The sequence below is a fragment of the Misgurnus anguillicaudatus genome, chromosome 3 (assembly GCF_027580225.2).
Source record: "Misgurnus anguillicaudatus chromosome 3, ASM2758022v2, whole genome shotgun sequence".
Lineage (NCBI taxonomy): Eukaryota > Metazoa > Chordata > Actinopteri > Cypriniformes > Cobitidae > Misgurnus > Misgurnus anguillicaudatus.
In genome coordinates, this window is record NC_073339.2 from 15,310,385 (window position 1) to 15,329,226 (window position 18,842).

The 18,842-nt window shown below is 38.5% G+C and overlaps 1 protein-coding gene across 1 annotated transcript in view; it reads left to right on the forward strand.

Moving 5' to 3' along the window:
* Nucleotides 1-18,842, forward strand: part of ctnna2 (catenin (cadherin-associated protein), alpha 2) — a 622,713-nt gene that overhangs the window by 571,366 nt on the left and 32,505 nt on the right. The window contains exons 10-12 of the mRNA XM_073862287.1: nt 3,967-4,059; nt 5,246-5,402; nt 12,742-12,942. Of these exons, the coding sequence (XP_073718388.1) occupies nt 3,967-4,059; nt 5,246-5,402; nt 12,742-12,942 (451 nt within the window). The remainder of the gene's footprint in view (nt 1-3,966; nt 4,060-5,245; nt 5,403-12,741; nt 12,943-18,842) is intronic.

The window sequence follows — 18,842 nt, forward strand, 5'->3', positions numbered from 1 at the left end:
TAAATTGGGTAAGTGGGCTATTTAGTGGATAATCGCGGTATTACCGATTAACAAAAAACCTCATTAGGAACACTTTTTTATGCAAATGTTGTTTCTTAATTGACAGATAAGTCTTCAATGGCGGAGAAAGAAGTTAAAAGAATATTAAACACCCAAATAACACCCAAATATGAAAATCCTTTCATGATATGTCGTAACAATAATGCTAAATCTCATTAGTTCTCACACATGCGTGGATCCTGGACCACAAAACCAGTTGTAATGTTTTGTTTTTTTTTTAGAAAAAAAATAATATTGAGAAAATCGCATTTAAAGTTCAAAGTCTACATTAAGTTTCTAAGCAATGCATATTAGTAATGAAAAGGTTTGTTTTAGCACTCTCTACTTGCTTACTGCTGTAATGATCTTGTGGACTGAATAAACCAAACTTGAATGGAAATCCCCAAAGACCGGCTAATGAGTAGTTTGTAGGTGAGTTTTTGGCCAATTTTGTTCACGATTTTGCTGCATTCACTCAATAAAATTTCCTACCGTAAATATATCAAAACTTTTACTACATATCTACATGGAAGATAATCTTTACATAATATACTAATTTCTTTAACAAAAGAAAAATCAATAATTTAGACATGCAATGTATTTAGTTGTTTTTTTTTACAAATGAAGAGTTTGGTTCCAAAACGCAATAAATCCATTTTGACTAATTTCGGAAAAAACATGTTTTCTATATCAAGAAAGTTACAGAGCCCCTAAGGTGACATTGGAGGAAAAAAATCGAAAGTTTAGTTTCAGGTGCTCACGTGAAACTTTCGTGTGCTGACATGAAACTTTCGCGTGCTCACGTAAAACTTTCATGCGCTCACGCGAAACCTTCATATGCAGAATTTTTTTTTAAGTTTAGTTTAACTAAACTTAAATTTTTTCTGATGAAAACTATGAAAAAGATAAAAACCAATATTTTCTGTTACAAACTTTCACATAGCATCATTAGGTTATAATAACATTAAAAATTAAAATCCATTATTAGATTTTTTTTTTAAAGATTTATTATAAAAATATATTTTTTTTCACAAAATGCAATAAATCCATGACGTCGTCACTGAACTTTTTCGACAGCGATCAGCTGTAAAATGTTTTGATCCTGCTCGATTTTCATTGACTTTGAGTAAAATAATTAAAAGGTTTTCATAAGATCCCCTGGGGTCAATGTGTTAGCATGACAGAAGCTTGATGCTGTCGTGTGAGAACAAGCAACAGCCGACATTTTTCCGTCTCCCAAGTGCCTCTCATGTAAATTATTCGATTTACGTTTCTTCAGGTTTCCACAGGTTTATCAGTGCCATCAAAAGTATTATTTGTTTTGTTTGTTTGTTGATCATCAAGTGCAAAGTAGATGAGGAAAACTAGGATTCTGTGTGTATTCAACACACCAACATTGTGTATTTAACACGCCAACAATGCGTGGAATGGTGCGCTGTGATTTGTTGAGCGGATTTATTGCATTCTGCAGAGAAGGAGAACTGGCGTTAATGGCATTTTTGGGAAAAAAAGGGAGAAAAGATGACATAATAACACAGCGATATCGGATTTTGCGTAAAATTAAGATTTTACTTTTTAATACTGACCTGACAAAATACTGATTTTGGCAGTAACAAATTTTCTTAAAGATGGCGTTTATCGCATTCTGGAACCAAACTCTTCAAATATACAAGTGCGACTTACGAGTGGTATTGTAGTCCAGAGTCACATATGGCAATTAATCATGGGACACGGATTAACCAATGCGATTTGACGCTATTAATGCTTCATTTGAACTTACTGCACTGATCTCCATGTTGCCACGGAAACGTGACCTATTAATCTTTGCAATCAAATACGCTCAAAATATAAATAATTTTCTCGGTTTTGCTCTAGAGGAAATAAAATCTGGGATGGCATAGATAAACTATAAAGTGTAAAAAATACAAACTAATAAAGCCACTCTCAGTTTGTAATGTAAATGTTTTACCTATAATTACACTTCTTATCTTTAAACTCTTAACTTTTCTGCTTCTCGCCTCTCATTTCCATCCTATATAAAAAGATAATTGAAAAAGAATTGTTCTGTAAATTGTTTCAATATGGAAATGACCGCAGTATTAGGAGAGGTGATTCTTTAATGCATTATTAAAACCATCCTTGTGGACCGAAAACTTTCTCCTACTTCACTTCAACCACTAATAGGTTTTCTCTAGACTATAATTTAAAGGATGCCATAGTATCTCATACAGCTCTGGATCTGTCATCCGGTGTAAATAAAATGCCACTTAATAGCGACTACAAACTTGTTGTGTTTGTTGTCAGTCACCACACCTTGTTTACCCTGGATGCGCATGAGAATAATTAACTTTCCATGTGATGTATTGTGTCCCGCGATTGTGAATCCTGAGTAAATACATTTATGTCACCTTGGTGATTTTTGTGAATCGATTCAGAACAGTGAACCGATTTTTCGCCCACCCCTGCTTTCACACACACGTGCCCAATGCTAAACCACACAGCCTTTGCCTGCATCGCATGCAACTCTCATAAACCTCCGTTTATTTTACTAGCACAGCAGAACGCAGGCGCATGCGTGCACACACTTGCAAGCGAAAGCGATCCATCAAAGCATTCAGAGCTGTCAGGGGTAAACAGGAGAAAAAGGCCCTCAGCGAGAATCTTCTAACACAGATTTGATTTGCCTCGATTTACCTTAAAAAATGGGAAGCCAGCTGATATGGCTGCACTTGTATTGCGGCTGCCAGCAGGCATATGTCACGTTAGTGCCATCAAAATCCCAAAATCCTTAGTCATGACTGCCGTGTAATCTGATTTAACCCCACAAGGGCACGAGGTGCTGTAAGACCAAATCTGGATTGTTCTCTAAGGGGGATTGACACACCTATTAGTGCCTTTTATCGAGGTTTGACGTGTCACTGAATTAAGCAATATTTTGTTTTTTTTCTGTCGGATGTGATGACTCGGATGAGCATTTGGCAAGACTAGAGTCGTATCTAGCTAGCTTCTGTTTTTTTCACAAGCGCATGTGCACACCGATCCGGCAGTGCCAGACGTAACGCATGACGGGTAACCTGAGGGCTACAGGCGGACGTAAATGAGACAAGGAGGCATTTCGCGTAGAAAGTCCATCTGCTCGCTTAATTATATTTGTTCATGGTTTCTTTTATTTATTTATTTTTCATGTTTGCTTTTCCATAAACTCCCCTAATGATTTACACATCCACATGAACTTTAGTAATGAGTCCTGCACACCATAGTTATTCCACCACACTGTTCGGTATGGTTAGGTAATCCCATTATTTTATAAGTGAATAACAAGAACATCGCGACCTCTAATTAGGGCCACTTCCCGTGTGTCTACTGACATTTTTTGGGGTAATTGCGCGCGCAATAGGAGTTTCAATAGCCCACGTGAATGGATCTTCACTCTTTCATTGCTCTACAGAAGAACAAGAGCAGCATCTTTCAAAAGATTTCCAACAAAATTTTAAATTACAGTGTGTGATGTCAATTATTCAAATAGCTACTATTTTAAAAATAGTCGTGAGGCTGAGAGCAGGATGGTTGGGGGACGAGCCGGTGCCTGCAAATCATGTTCGTCACGCTGAGAAATGACAAATACCAATCTAACACTTGAATGAGCCCTAACCCTCTGTACATATTTTGCCCTGACATTGTCAAGCCAAGCATTAAATCCTTATCCACAGCTCTGATAGCGATGAACAGCAGAAAAGGACTGCGTGTTTGTGTATTAATGCATATGTGTGTGCACATTGTTCAGGAGCATCATGTGGCCACATCCAAATGTTAGTCTTAAATGCCTAATTTGCATAAGTATGGTACCCAGAACATGTGGGATGCTTGAGTAAGGTACAGTACTTAAAATGATCAAGCCATTGTAACGTCTCTCTTTCTGTCTTTCAGGTGGCTAACCTTGCATGTTCCATCTCCAACAATGAGGAGGGAGTGAAGTTGGTGCGCATGGCTGCTACGCAGATCGATAGTCTGTGTCCTCAGGTAAAAGCTTCAAAACTTTGTCATCCATTCACTGTCTGTGTTTATTTTCGAATGCCTCTTACTAAAGGAAACCTTTGCTTAGAGCGTAAACATTTTGTAAACGCCTCCGGCGATTGTGTTGAGCTTTAGGTTTCTGTCGATGTTCAGATTTTAACTTCAAAATGTTGACACGCATAGATTTTTTTCACCTGTCGACATGAGACGCCATTCACTTTTTGCTTTCGTAATGTGAAATCTTTGGGTGAATAAGTTGAACTTGATTTTATCGATCAGGAATGGATGTTGGGGAAAAAAGTCAGAGCCACTTATTACATTTTCATGAAAGATTACAGACAAACATGCTTGTGTTTTTGAATTAATGTGTACTGAAAGGGCTCACAATAAGAGCAGAAATGTCTATAATTCATGTGCCCAATTGGTAGAGCAATCTAAATGTCACATGTTTGATCACAGGCATGCATACAAATAAAAGAAACGTGTGGATTGAATGCACTGAAAGTGGGTTTGGATAAAAGCATGTGGCAAAGATAAATGTCGACTTTGAATGCTGTTGTGATTGAAGCATACTCAAGTTATCATACATCCAACCACAGATGCGTGCAAACAAAAGACGCTTATATAAGAATAAAGAAAGTAATGCTTTGTCCAGACTGAAATCCAGCCAGACTTTTGTAGGTTGTAGTGATTTGATTGTCTAGCTTGTAAGTTGGAGGAGTTTTGAAGCAGGGAAGCGAGGTATTAGGATTCAAGAAACATTTTTACTGAAGGTCTCCTGATAAAGTACATCTACCGCTGGAAAACTCTGCAAGTAATTACGTGTAGTTCAAGGTTGCTCCGTCTAAACAACGTAAAGGATGTGCATTTATCAAAGATACATTTCACAGAGACATAAATCTGCACAAATTTTAAATGTTTTTTGAAACATCTCATCTGCACCTCTTTGCTGTATTTTCATACTGCATGGTACCGTCTAGCTATGCGTTCTGGTTTACGCATGCTGTTTGTGTGTTGAACATGTGCACACAATTTATAATATGTCTTGGAGTTCTGGTTATTAAAAACCGACTTGGTTTCATTGTTGTGTTGTGACATTTATCAGCGTCAAGTCTTTGATTGCTTTCTTGGAGACTTTCAGAAAACTATGAATGTTCAAAGCAAAGTGAAAATCATATTGTTTTTTTCGCAGGTAATCAATGCAGCCCTAACCTTGGCCGCCCGCCCCCAAAGCAAGGTGGCCCAGGACAACATGGATGTGTTCAAGGACCAGTGGGAGAAGCAAGTGCGTATCCTGACTGAAGCTGTTGATGACATCACTTCCGTCGATGACTTCCTGTCTGTTTCGGGTATTGTATTGCTGGCTTTGTGACACTATCAACTGCTTTCTAAAACACCAAATTGGATATATTTTGATAAAAATGTTGGGTTATTTTTAATCCAGCGTTGGGTCAAAAAGGGACGAGCCCAGCCTTTGGGTTAAATTAACTCAGAAAATGTTTATATTTGACCCAACAATGACCCAAACAATCTAGCATTTTGGGTTAAAACAACCTAGCATAGGTTAAATTACAACCCAATGGACCGGGCTTGTCACTTTTTGACCCAATGGTTGAAAGTAAGTCAGCATTTTTAAGAAGGTCGCACACCGGATGAGAAGCACCGCATCGCGTCATGAATCTAAAAACAGAACACGTTATTTTCTATGAATGTACCAATTGTGCCGCACAAGCCCTGAAAAGTGAAGCCAAAATGTCTCAATCGCTCCCCAGTGACTGGTCCAAGTATAGGTCATAAACCCCGCCTCCCCCAGGTTATTTAATGGGACTTGAGTCCAACTAAACAATTAAATTATCTTTTTCCCGAAGCTGGTTTCTGTCATTCATCAAGCGGATGTAAATTCAAGGGTTTGTTTTTAAAATAAGTTTGTTTTTAGTTATTTAATGCTATAAAAACGGTGGTGTCACATCATGATTGACAGCTGTGATATGCACATTCTGCGAGAGCAAGGCCTTAATTTTGCAGCTTTACATGCTCACTACTGCGCAGGACTAGTCTCAAAATCACTACAGCGCAGACTCAAGACCCAAGATGTCAGCGCTATAATGGGACACTGGCGGCTTCACTTTTCACCAATGAAAGAGCGAACGGTCGTCTTCCATCTTCTGTTCGTTTTGAAAATACGTTTGTTTTTAGTTGGTTATTTAATGCTATAAAAACAGTGGTGTCACGTCATGATTGACAGCTGTGATATGCGCATTCTGTGAGAGCGAGGGCGGGGCCTTGATTTCGTGACTTTACTTTCTGCTGACTATTGCGCAGGACTGGTCCCGAAATCGCTACTGTGCAGACTCAAGACCCAAGATGTCAGTGCCGTATTGGGACACTGGTGGCTTCACTTTTCACCAATGGAAGAGCGCGAACGGACGTCTTCCATCTTGTTTTACAGTATATGGAATGTACGCACACCGGCGGCGCCTGGCGGCGTCTGTCCACTATGACAGGAGAGTGCTCAAGTCGTGCCACAGAGCACCACTCACATAGTTTAACATTAAATAACATAATTTTTGTCCCAAATCGTTAGTGATTAACATTGGCTGCTAACGTATATTTTGCATTTTGAAGTAGACGCTATCTGACTGCACTCACCCTATTTAATGTGCACTTCCGGTGTACGATACCTCCAAGTTGTCCTAGACGCGATGCTGTGCTTCTCGTCCGGTGTGCGACCTCCTTTAGTGTGTATGTAAATGCTGAGATATTAATGGATGAATGGATACATAGAGTTAGAATCCAGTATTAGAGCAGTTTTGCCAAAAGATAACGCTGCATGATTGTTTAAACCAAATTAAGTTTAAACCTCCACTGGTTATTTAAAGTCATTAGGTAGCGCTGAAAAATCTGTGTAATCACGTTTACCTAATGTTGCATTACAAAAAATTAACTTAACTATTCAATTTAACTAGTTGAAACTGACTTATCTCAGATCTACAATTAAAAAGTGCTGATCTTGCTAAATACTTTCAATTGAATTGGCTGCAAAACATAAACTCGAAGCATTACTGAAAGTGAGCAGGAGAAACCTGTTAACGCTTAATGTGACTGTCACATGGGGTTATTTCGGAGGTTACCATTTCGCTGCCCATTTATTGGCCAATGAGCCGCAAATGGTCAATGTTAATCAACATGTCTGCTTTGGCCAATTAGCCAATACGCAGCATTGGAAACAGTGCTCTTATGAAACTACTTTGATGAGTTTAACTCCCTAAAATAAGTTTAAACTTTGCACTGTAGTCTACAGTACTACAACAAGTAGTCGGTATAAACTAATTTGTAATTTACCGAAAACAATGCAGTTATATTTGAGCACATAGGACATCAGGGTTTACCAATCTAATGCACTGGCATTCGTTTTTAAGTGTGGCTTAACTGTCTAAAATGTTTCATTCCCTCTAATATCTAACAAAGGAGCCATCAAATATATCACAAACACAGCACATTACGAACTTAACTATTGTTACATTGAATACAGAATGCTGCTTGGGGTCTTTAAATTAGTGTTTTTCAGTTGTCACTGCGGCATGTAGTCCTGGCCAGGAATCTGTGTTCAGAAATCAAGTGAACCGCAGCCAGTTCTGTTCTTTTGAGACCACCGCCGAGCTTCTGCACTTACTGCACAGCGGGGAGCAGAATATCAAGCCACAATTTGGGATCTACAGTATTAAATTTTAAGGCTTTTATGGCTTTATTAGGTTTTAAAGCATACTTTTCTCAATAATGTGAACGTCCTTCATCCTCCCGTTGACGTCAGAACTATGAAGCGCACCGATGGGAGTACAGAACGTCGAAGTAGAACGTAGTGATGGCTGTTGTTTCCTCTTACTAATTTACTTCATAATGGACTCTGATATGGCAGCTGTCTCCATCATCAGAATTCCATTATCTTGAATTGGAATGTCTATTGTACTACAACCTAGAGAACATTGGATAGAGATGTCTAGTCTTATAATTCAACATAAATGACCAGTCTTGGTTCCCCAAGCTTGTTTACTCTTCATTGCATTTCGTCGATGATTTTAAGTCTTTCTGATGTGCAATGAAAAATATGATCATCCTAAATGCGATTTTCTGTGTAGTTTGACAGTTTGAGCCAGACGCTTTAACTTCTTTATAAAAGCCCCCTTGACCATTGGAACCCAAACTTCTTTTAGGGCATGTACAGTATAGAGAATTGATACTGGAAATGGCTTTCCTGTAATTTAACTGGTAGAACATGCAACCAGAATTGCATGTAATGGACTTGAATCCAAGGGAATTCATAAGCAAATTCAATGCCTAAATAAATTTCAACTTTGGATAAGTGTCTGACATGCACTGGTGCTAAAATGGTGCAAGAAATGGTGCTAAATAGCACTTAAAGTGGTTCGCTGGCTAATAATCATGTGGGGACCACGTTAAATGGTACATAGCACCTATATACACTCAACTAAAGGATTATAAGGAACACCTGTTCAATTTCTCATTAATCCAATTATCTAATCAACCAATCACATGGCAGTTGCTTCAATGCATTTAGGGGTGTGGTCCTGGTGAAGACAATCTCCTGAACTCCAAACTGAATGTCAGAATGGGAAAAAAGGTGATTTAAGCAATTTTGAGCGTGGCATGGTTGTTGGTGCCGGTCTGAGTATTTTAGAATCTGCTCAGTTACTGGGATTTTCACACACAACCATTTCTAGGGTTTACAAAGAATGGTGTGAAAAGGGAAAAACATCCAGTATGCGGCAGTCCTGTGAATGAAAAATGCCTTGTTGATGCTAGAGGTCAGAGGAGAATGGGCCGACTGGTTCAAGCTGATAAAAGAGCAACTTTGACTGAAATAACCACTTTTTACAACCGAGGTATGCAGGAAAGCATTTGTGTAGCTACAACATGCACAACCTTGAGGCGGATGGGCTACAACAGCAGAAGACCCCAACGGGTACCACTCATCTCCACTACAAATAGGAAAAAGAGAATACAATTTGCAAAAGCTCACCAAAATTGGACAGTTGAAGACTGGAAAAATGTTGCCTGGTCTGATGAGTCTCAATTTCTGTTGAGACATTCAGATGGTAGAGTTAGAATTTGGCGTAAACAAAATGAAAACATGGATCCATCATGCCTTGTTACCACTGTGCAGGCTGGTGGTGGTGGTGTAATGGTGTGGGGGATGTTTTTTGGGCACACTTTAGGCCCCTTAGTGCCAATTGGGCATCGTTTAAATGCCATGGCCTAACTGAGCATTCTTTCTGACCATGTCCATCCCTTTATGACCACCATGTACCCATCCTCTGATGGCTACTTCCAGCAGGATAATGTACCATGACAATGAGATCACTGTACTAAAATGGCCCCCACTGTCACCAGATCTCAACCCAATAGAGCATTTTGGGATGTGGTGGAATGGGAGCTTCATGCCCTGGATGTGCATCCCACAAATCTCCATCAACTGCAAGATGCTATCATATCAATATGGGCCAACATTTCTAAAGAATCCTTTCAGCAGCTTGTTGAATCAATGCCACGTATAATTAAGGCAGTTCTGAAGGCGAAAGGGGGTCAAACACAGTTTAAGTATGGTGTTCCTAATAATCCTTTAGGTGAGTGTAGAACCACAAGCGGTGCTACATTATCACTACTAATTGCAAATAGCACCATGTGGCACTTAAAGTGTTTCCCGTATGATTACGAGATTATGGTGCTATTTATGCATAAATGCAAATAGAAAAAAACTGTAATGATGAAGGTTTTATTGTTATAATAGAAGTGATCACTGTTCATATAGCGCTTTCGTCTTTTACAACACCATTAAGCTCAATTTTCCCCTCTGCGTTTTCCATGCTGAGTCTACGTTCTCTGGCATATAAAGGTTTTCCTTAATCCAAGCAAATTCTGCTGATGAACAAGGTTTGTTTAATGTAAGTGTTTCATCATGTAATTACTGCACATATTGAATTCTTTCATTTCTAGAAGACACGCCACTTCGTGCATCCCATTAATGCAGAAACCGGCTCTATCTATCATTAACTTCTCTTTCGTAATACATTTTGCTGACTGAAGTGGGTACAGTCTGTCTGGTTCTTTACTACTATTATCACTGCATATTTTTATGGTGGCCGGAATTTAATGGCAGGTATTACACCAAATGTATGAATAGAAAGCAGGTTGTTGTGGACCATTTTATTGCTGACCGATCTACAGCGTGTGGGCTATGTAAAATAAGGCAGCAGGCTATGCTGGTATTCAAGTCACCAGGTGTCCAGATTCTGGTGTAGGCATTCCATTTTAAGTTTTAAGAAAATATTCCCCTGTAAACCCATGAAGAACAACATGTGCTTGTAAAATCCACTTTTTTGTTTAATGGTCTTGTTTCTGCTTTTTGCTCATTTTGAAAGCAGAAATTAAATATATTTACAGTATTGTAAGTACTTTTTACAGAAAAAGAAAAATACTTCTTAGAATTATTATCCATAAATTATACATATATGGGTGATTCTCACTAAACCATTGAAACACCACGGCACTAATGATTTTAGCTTTAAAATGTGTAATATAGTAACATTAAAAAGCATCAGAATTAACACAATACTGTGTTCTACCTTGCACAATGTGTGATTTCAACATAAGAATTTATAATTGTAAATTTTAACTAATTTTCTGCTGAAATTCTCATTACCGCAATGTGTCTGGCTGTGTTTGAACATGCGTTATGTTGTAATTTAATCAAATTAACACAAAAATATAAAAAAATAAATAAATGGATGTTTTGCTAGACTACTGTAGATGACAAAAAAAAATATTTAATGAATATTCATGTATAATAATAATGAAGAAAAATTAGGAAAATGATGTGTCCATGCCTGATGTTCTCATTCTCCGCAACACTTTTTGAGAACAGTTTAAGCACACATACAGAATTTTAATAAAGTTTGATTTTGAGTGACCAAGCACATGGACCAGTTACTTCAAGATGGCTACCAGGGAAGATCATTTTTTTACAGTTAATTTGAAATATTGTCTTGTCAGAATGCTTACACGACATTTTGATTATCATTACCGCAACAGATGCTTATTAAATGTTAATTTAATTAATAGAAGCATAATACTTTGATTTTAAATGCATGTGCAGAATCTCCAAATTATGTTCTTTCAGGTTTGTCATGTCATTTTGAAAATATGTCAGTGTTGATGTTTTCTGACTGTTGCGGTAATGAGATTTTTTAGGACTAATTTAGGACTAAAAAGTGTTAAATAATAAGTACAAGTTTTTAAATTAATGTTCCCATTTACTCCAGACTTTGTTTTTCAATGTCTGGTGGGAAAAAAGTAAATTTAAGCAATTTTTACATTTTCATGCTTGACATTTTTAAAACCAAGTTTTCGTGAGAATCACCCATATACATAATTATTATAACTACACTACAACACATACGAATGTTAAAAATATTGTTTTCCATATTTAAAGCCTTTATGCAAGGCCGTTTCCTGATCTTCAAATACTTTTCTGAATCTTAATAGATCAATTTTGAGCATAGCTCTTTTGATCTGTTGCCAGGGAAGGTAAAGCATTTCTTCAAAGCTACTTAAAGATCTTATCAGGACACGATACAAATAACAGTCATTAAAAACCATGTCAAGGTTCTGGTCGCGGGCTTTTTAATGAGGTCCTCCTGCTTGTTGAAAACATTTTGAAAACGCTGGTCTGTGATCTTTTAGATTACATTAACCTTCTAGAGGACTGTCGGAGGCACGGCAGACTCACGGGTGATTTGGGTTCAAATCTGGCATTCGAGTCTGGCGCTTGTGGCATTTATCGATCCTCTCCTCCTCACTCGAAATAAAAGTGGCAAAAGGCCAAAATACATTGAATTATTTAAGGTGCACGCCGTAATCTTAGTCTAATTAGAAAAAGTTTTAGACAACTAAATAGTCATTTTGGGAGACCGATAAAAATGAAGTATGATAAGGAGTGTCAGTCTCACCGCAATGCAGCAGCCAGGACATGATGGACAAATACAAGAGCTGCATCCGAAATCACAAACTTTCTTGAGTTGGTACTTATTTTTAAATACTTAAAAAGTTGGTTTTTTATAGATTCGCCATTTTCTCATTATTATGTGACCTACACTGTGAGAAAAAAAAGGTCAAAATATGTACATTTGGGCTGTACCATTTAAAAAAAAGGGTTAGGGTTATTAGTACCTCAGATGTACGTATTGGTACCTCAAAGATACATATTTATATTTGACCCAACACTAGGTTAAAACAACACAGCATTTTTGGTTGAAACCACCCAGCATGGGTTAAATTATAACCCAGCAATTTTAAGTGTACATATCTGTACCTAAAGATGTAGCTGGCACTGCCTCAGTGACAGCTGGGATACATATTTTGACATTTTTTTAACAGTGTATCTCCATTTTCAAATCCTCCCCCAAGGCCTTATGGGATAGTAAAATGTACATTGAATGCACACTTCAAAATCCATCTGGGTTCATTGCATCTACTCTTTAGGTATACTGTTAATTCACCCATACTTCTTTTGTCACATACCGTGTTACTATATAGTAGGAAAGCATGCGGTAAGATGCAGCGGGTGTAGGTATAAACTTACCTTTCTCTTCATGCTCTTTCTCTTTCCCACAGAGAACCACATTCTGGAGGATGTGAATAAGTGTGTGATCGCCCTGCAGGAGGGCGATGTGGACACACTGGACAGGACGGCGGGGGCGATCAGGGGCCGAGCTGCTCGTGTGGTACACATTATTAATGCTGAGATGGAGAACTACGAACCTGGCGTCTACACCGAGCGTGTTCTCGAGTCAATCAAACTCCTCTCGGAGACTGGTAAGAACATGGATGAAACATCTCAACTTCTATACCATAAAACATCTCCACTATGTGTCCCAATAGCTCAGAGCATTGCATTAGTAGGTCATGGGTTCGATCCCCATGGATCACACACACAAACAGATAAAATGTACAGTATATACTTATCTTGAATGCATAAACAGGGTTCCCACACCTTAGTTAACTTCAAATTCAAGGACCTTTCAAGGACTTTCCTGGTCCAATGCAAGGACTAAATGTGGGGACACATTTCAAGTGAGAGCAAGGTTACATCATGTTACCTTTTAAGATGCATTGTTACAGTTTGCTTTCGAGGGAACTTGCGCTGTGTCACTGCGGTGACACTTTGGGGACGCCTCCAGGGGTAAGTGCGTCTGAATGTGTATATCAAATTCAACCAATGGTGAGACTTAATGCTAAAGACAGGGTGACGTGGGAGCCAGGAAGTATATGGCTATCTGAAATATTGCCAAAGACAGCGTTACAGGGACGCAGGAAGTATGGCAAGGGAGACGCAGCGTCTCGTTCCCTTATCAGGGAACAACAGTTACATACGTAACCCGAGACGTTTTCATGTGTCAAACACAACTATGCAAAAAGCATTTTGGTATGAATCAAAATTCGCATACAGAAGATATAAGCATTTAAAGCGAACGGTTTAGCACGTGTGCTTAAAAAGTCTAGAATTTTTATGATATTATTCTAGACTACACAGGGATTTTTTTCCAGAAAACTTCTTGAATAAAAGTGATTTAAGCACTTTCAATGACCTGTATCTATGCATGTATATTTTTTGAAACTTCCCAGGGCCTTGAATTTTTTCCCCCAGATTCACAAACATTCAAGGATTTCAAGGACTCGAGGGAACCCTGAATAAACTTTATATAAATAACCACAGTGGAACGCAAGAGAATATTTTTCATGAAAGTTCAACTGCAAATTGTGATTCGAAAACACAAACACACATAATCTATACAATGAAAATTAGTCCACAGAGTCTTGTTCGAATAACACCAGACCTCTTTGTCTCGGGTCTTGATCTCCATGCTCACCAAGGCATGAACTCAAGCAGAGAAGGAGACAGATGGAGACATGAGAGCAGGAAGCTCTTGGAAGAATTGAATTGAAGAAACTGAGGTAAAAAGTGGAGAAAAGATGGCCAGACCGGAGATACCACCTGTTCTGTCCTCTGGCGCTCATTCATTTTTCATCTGGTTTCGCCTCCACCTTTCGCAGTCTAGTGCCAGCTTTCAGGAGGTGGCAATTTAGACTCTGACAGACCGGCTGTGAGCCAAAACACACCAGCTTTGCAAGTAATGCGCAGATTTGTGTGTAGTGTTTCCTTGTGCTTTCAAGGCGCTATCTGACAAAGCTTTACAGATGAGGAAACATTAAAGCCTGGTTTTTCAGGTGTTAATGTCTAGCGGATGGAAGAGATGGGGGTGAGAAACATCTTACCTGACAAGTTTTGATGTAGTTGTTTTGTTTAAATGCACTTCCACAATCGTTTAAAGTCAACAAATGGAGGGTGGCTGGAAAATAAGCACTCAAAATATTATTTTGGCGGCGGCACTTTGTTGTGTCTGAAACATTGTATTGGACTATTCTGACAGCTGGCTTTGTTTTGAAGAGCAGGTAGAATATAAAAGAAAAGGAAATAGCTCAGTCCTGCTTTTAGGGTTGTTACTGTAATTTTTTTCGTTGTTATGAAATTAAAGTTGTAATCATATTATTACAGATAGTCTGATGGAGGATTTAGTCAAAGGAAGTCTGACTAAATGGATTCTTTTGTGATTCTTCTTGTTATCTTCCTTTTCCTATCACACTTTTTTACATTATGTAACCCAAATTGGGCATTTATCACTTGAAACTTGAAAAACATTTCCTGGTGAAAGCACTTTTAGGTGAAGTCCAAAGTTTTCTACTGCGGGTGTTTTCAAACTTTGGGTCAGGTTCATCACAACAGCAAAGTGAACCATTATATGGGTTTGGGACAGGACCCATCATCCATTTCCCTACAGCCTTCAAATCAAAGAAAATGAGTTTGACAGGAAAATGGTTTGGATACATTTTGACCAAAAGTAGTGTTTGGGGAATCTGTATTACAGAATATAAAGATGTTTTGGCTGTCATCTGCCTTCATCATTTGAAGAAAGTAAAGATAAACAGGCATTGAAGCTATCGGACTGCTACATAATCAGAGTCACAGATCACCGCAGGACTCTGATTGTGTGAAATTGCGAATTGTGGCAAAACCGCAGAGGCAAAGATCGGTCGGTTGGCGGGCACTTGATCTGTCTGATGATGTAATATTGTCATGACCTTCTAGGTTATGTTCCAGTGGGGGACGAAGTTTATCACGTTTTATGTAAAAGTCCTTGTTTAGTACTTTTGCTTAATGCATAGCCTGAAGCACGGTTACACAAAAGTGCAATGGGTTGCTCCGGTAATCCTCCCTAATGTGTGTTCTCTAAAAGAACATACTTCATCATAAACAAGCAGGGTCCAGAAATAACTGTTTGCTACTAAGTGTTTAAATGAGGGAAATGAATTTTTATTACATTTGTTTGCGACAAACAACACAAGGCTCTGGAGTCTCCTAAACTGCATCTGTCATAAACGCACAGCTCCGGCGTCAAGGGGGGGCATGCCCGCCCTGCGATGGCCAAGCATTGGCATCACTATGGCTTTTTTAGAAATTCTGCCCAGACCCCATAAAAATATTTGATTTATTTCACAATCTGTGCATGGATTCGTGATCGCTTTATTCCCTTTGAAATCTCACATGAAAACGACGGTAGGCTTCATCTCCGCCCCGTCTTTTGTTCTGCGTTTTAGCGTCTTTTAAAGTTCTTTCCGATTCTACAGCCAAGGCTCAGAGCAGAGCGACCATCAAATGTGAGTACAATAAAGGTGGGGTGTGTGATTTTTGAAAAACACTTTGGAAAAGGGAGTCGGGCCGACTACCAAAACAGATAAACAGACTTGTAGCCAATCAGCAGTAAGCGGCATGTCTAATAATCAACATCGTTGCCTGGGTTGCGTATGTGTAGGGCGGGTCTATCAAAAGCATAGATATGTACACTAGATGTCGCCTTGGCTATGGCAGTTCATTGGACCGAATGCGTCAAATAGAGCCGCTATCTTGAAACAGGGAAGCCCCGCATCAGCGTCATTGTCGGCAAGGGTGTAACGGAAATAAAGTCACCATAAATCGTCATGAATGCGATTTTCTTGGTTTTCTTTTGGTTCGTTTCAACAGTCAGACATTTATTTAGCATTGAGTCAAAAAAGTTACACGTTTTGATATTATGAAAATATACTTTTTCTAACTATAATGCATAGTGCTAGTAGGACTAACATCCATTCGCAGCACAAAAGTCTGGCATCGTCCATGAAGTACAGGCGGAGATAGCAGCTTTACCTAGCTACTTCCTATGACAAGACCCCTTTTCCAATATGGCGGGGGTTTCGACGCATGTTTAGAACGCCCAGGCGACATCTAGTGTATGTATCTATGTATCAAAAGAAGGTCCAGGTTCTATTGGGATAGGGGCGTGTTTGTTTAGGGAATTTTAAATGTCAACATTGGCTTTCAGAGATCATGCACCCCACCTTTAACTGATAGATGACATATGCATTATCATAAAAACAGTTTACAAAATGTGATGTGGGAGTAATACAAGACTCCTATCCAATGTAAAAAAAATTGACACCTTGTTCAGTCCTTCCAGAAAAACGGTGAGTGTTTTTGTGATTGTTGCGGGCAAAAATCCTTGATTTTGCGGCACGTTTTCTTAAAAAATGCGATGGAATATGCGGGATATTTATGCAGTTTATGTGATGGAATTGCGGGAATTTGCGAAAATTGCGGAATTTGCGAATACTGCGGAACTTGCAAAAACTGCGGAAACCTGCAAAAGCTGCAATGATGTTCATGTCACATAATCACGTCACTTTATAACGTTCCCATGGCAATAGAGGACACGGCTGCGCTTTTGGGAAGTAAATGCAACATTTTTCAACTTTCTGCTAATATATATGTGACTTTTTGCTACGAAAATGCGTAGATTATGAAATCATGCAAGCCCCGCATATTTTGTGCGCAAAAATATGTAATTAATGCGGCGAAAGTGCGTCATATTTGGAAAAAATGCAGCCCCGCATAAATATGTGGACTTTGGCTGATTATGCAATATATCGCGCGATCGCACAATCGCGTTTTTCTGGAGGGACTGCTTGTTTATCTCCAGTTCTTAACACCCATGATTGAAGACATACTTTAAAACCATGTTTGGTCATATTAAGTTCATTAGAAAGAATTGTGGATGTGGCATCAGATTAAAATGCAGTCATGCAGAGAGTATATTAAAGACAGTCAGTTCACAAAAGTAAATGTACACAAATGTTATTCACATATTTTTAATACAGTGGAATACTCCATTAAGGTTAGTATAAAATCCCATCATATTATTCAAATATATATTTTTTATTTACCTCCTTATATACAAAACCAAGCTCCCAAGCCTGGCTAGAGAGAGCATGAACGAATTCCAAACTAAGTTTTTGCACCCTTGAAGGGCACTTCGGGAAAGGGAAGCAGCATAAATTATCACTGCAGATAAAGAGAAAATGACATTTTCATTGCTTTATTCTCAAAGTGTATTTTTAACGGCCACACAATGAGACACAATTGGGCAACTCCCTGCACAATCAGCTATGATCTTCGAAGGAAATATAGGACCTACGCATAATGACTTCCGATTGAAATTCACTCCATATGTGAACAGGCAAAATGAGTCAGAATGCGTAAGGGCTAATTACAATTCTACAATGATGCATAAACATAAAATAATCGACTTTTATAAATATATTATACATATACATACAATAAAAATCAATGCACAGCTTTATTGTAGACTAAATAAAGTATATCCATTAGGCCACATATTAATACATGTCATTGGAAGTAAAGCACGTCTATAGGAACGTTTAAGTGCGGGACTTCATTGATTTAAATTGTGATTGCTAAATGCGTACCGACACTGTGTGCCCTCCATACAGGAGGCATAGCTTCCCTGTTCAAACGTTTTCCTGTGGTAGAGTATAGACAGTTTCAGCAGTAACAACATAAACAAGCGGCTTTCGTGGTCAAAACTTAACTTCCGATAAACTCTGCTAAGATTAAATAACAACGAAGTCCTTTTAAATGTAGTTTATTTATATAAAAAGCAAAATAAGTAACACATAGATTACCTAGGAAACCAAAACAGTTGTTATTTTTGACGAGGTATTTTTTTAAGATTTAATTTTAGAAACTAGTAAGACCATTAAACAAACAGAAACCGGAAGTAAAGTTCGGACCAGACGTGTAATTGCGTCACCACACGTGCTTCCGATGAAACCGTCTATAGTGCAGCAACATGTCATGAGTTCAATTCATGGGTTTAACTTCAATGTCATGGGTGTACTACAAACACATAGCTTTTCTAAACACTGTAAAGCTTTGTTTATGACGTGACAAGCCTCTGCTGAAAGGAGTAGTTTTTTTTTTGCTGAAAGGTCGGTCATTTTCGGATGTGGAGCCATGCACAGTTACAAAAAAATGCAGTGCACACCGACTTGCGAAATGGGGTTTTGCGCACTCTACGCGCATGACGGCCCATTTCGCATTTATGTAATTTTTTCCACACACATGCAACGCGTTCATGCGGACGCGTCAAGTATAAACCAAATTTAAAGGAACAGTATGTAAGAAATTTATATTAATTAATCATAAAATGGCCCTGATATGTCACTAGACATTAAGAAATAATTTTCATTTCAAAAATTTGAAATACATTTCAAATCACTCACAACAGTGGTCTGGCCAGGATATTGTCATTTAAAAAGTTGAG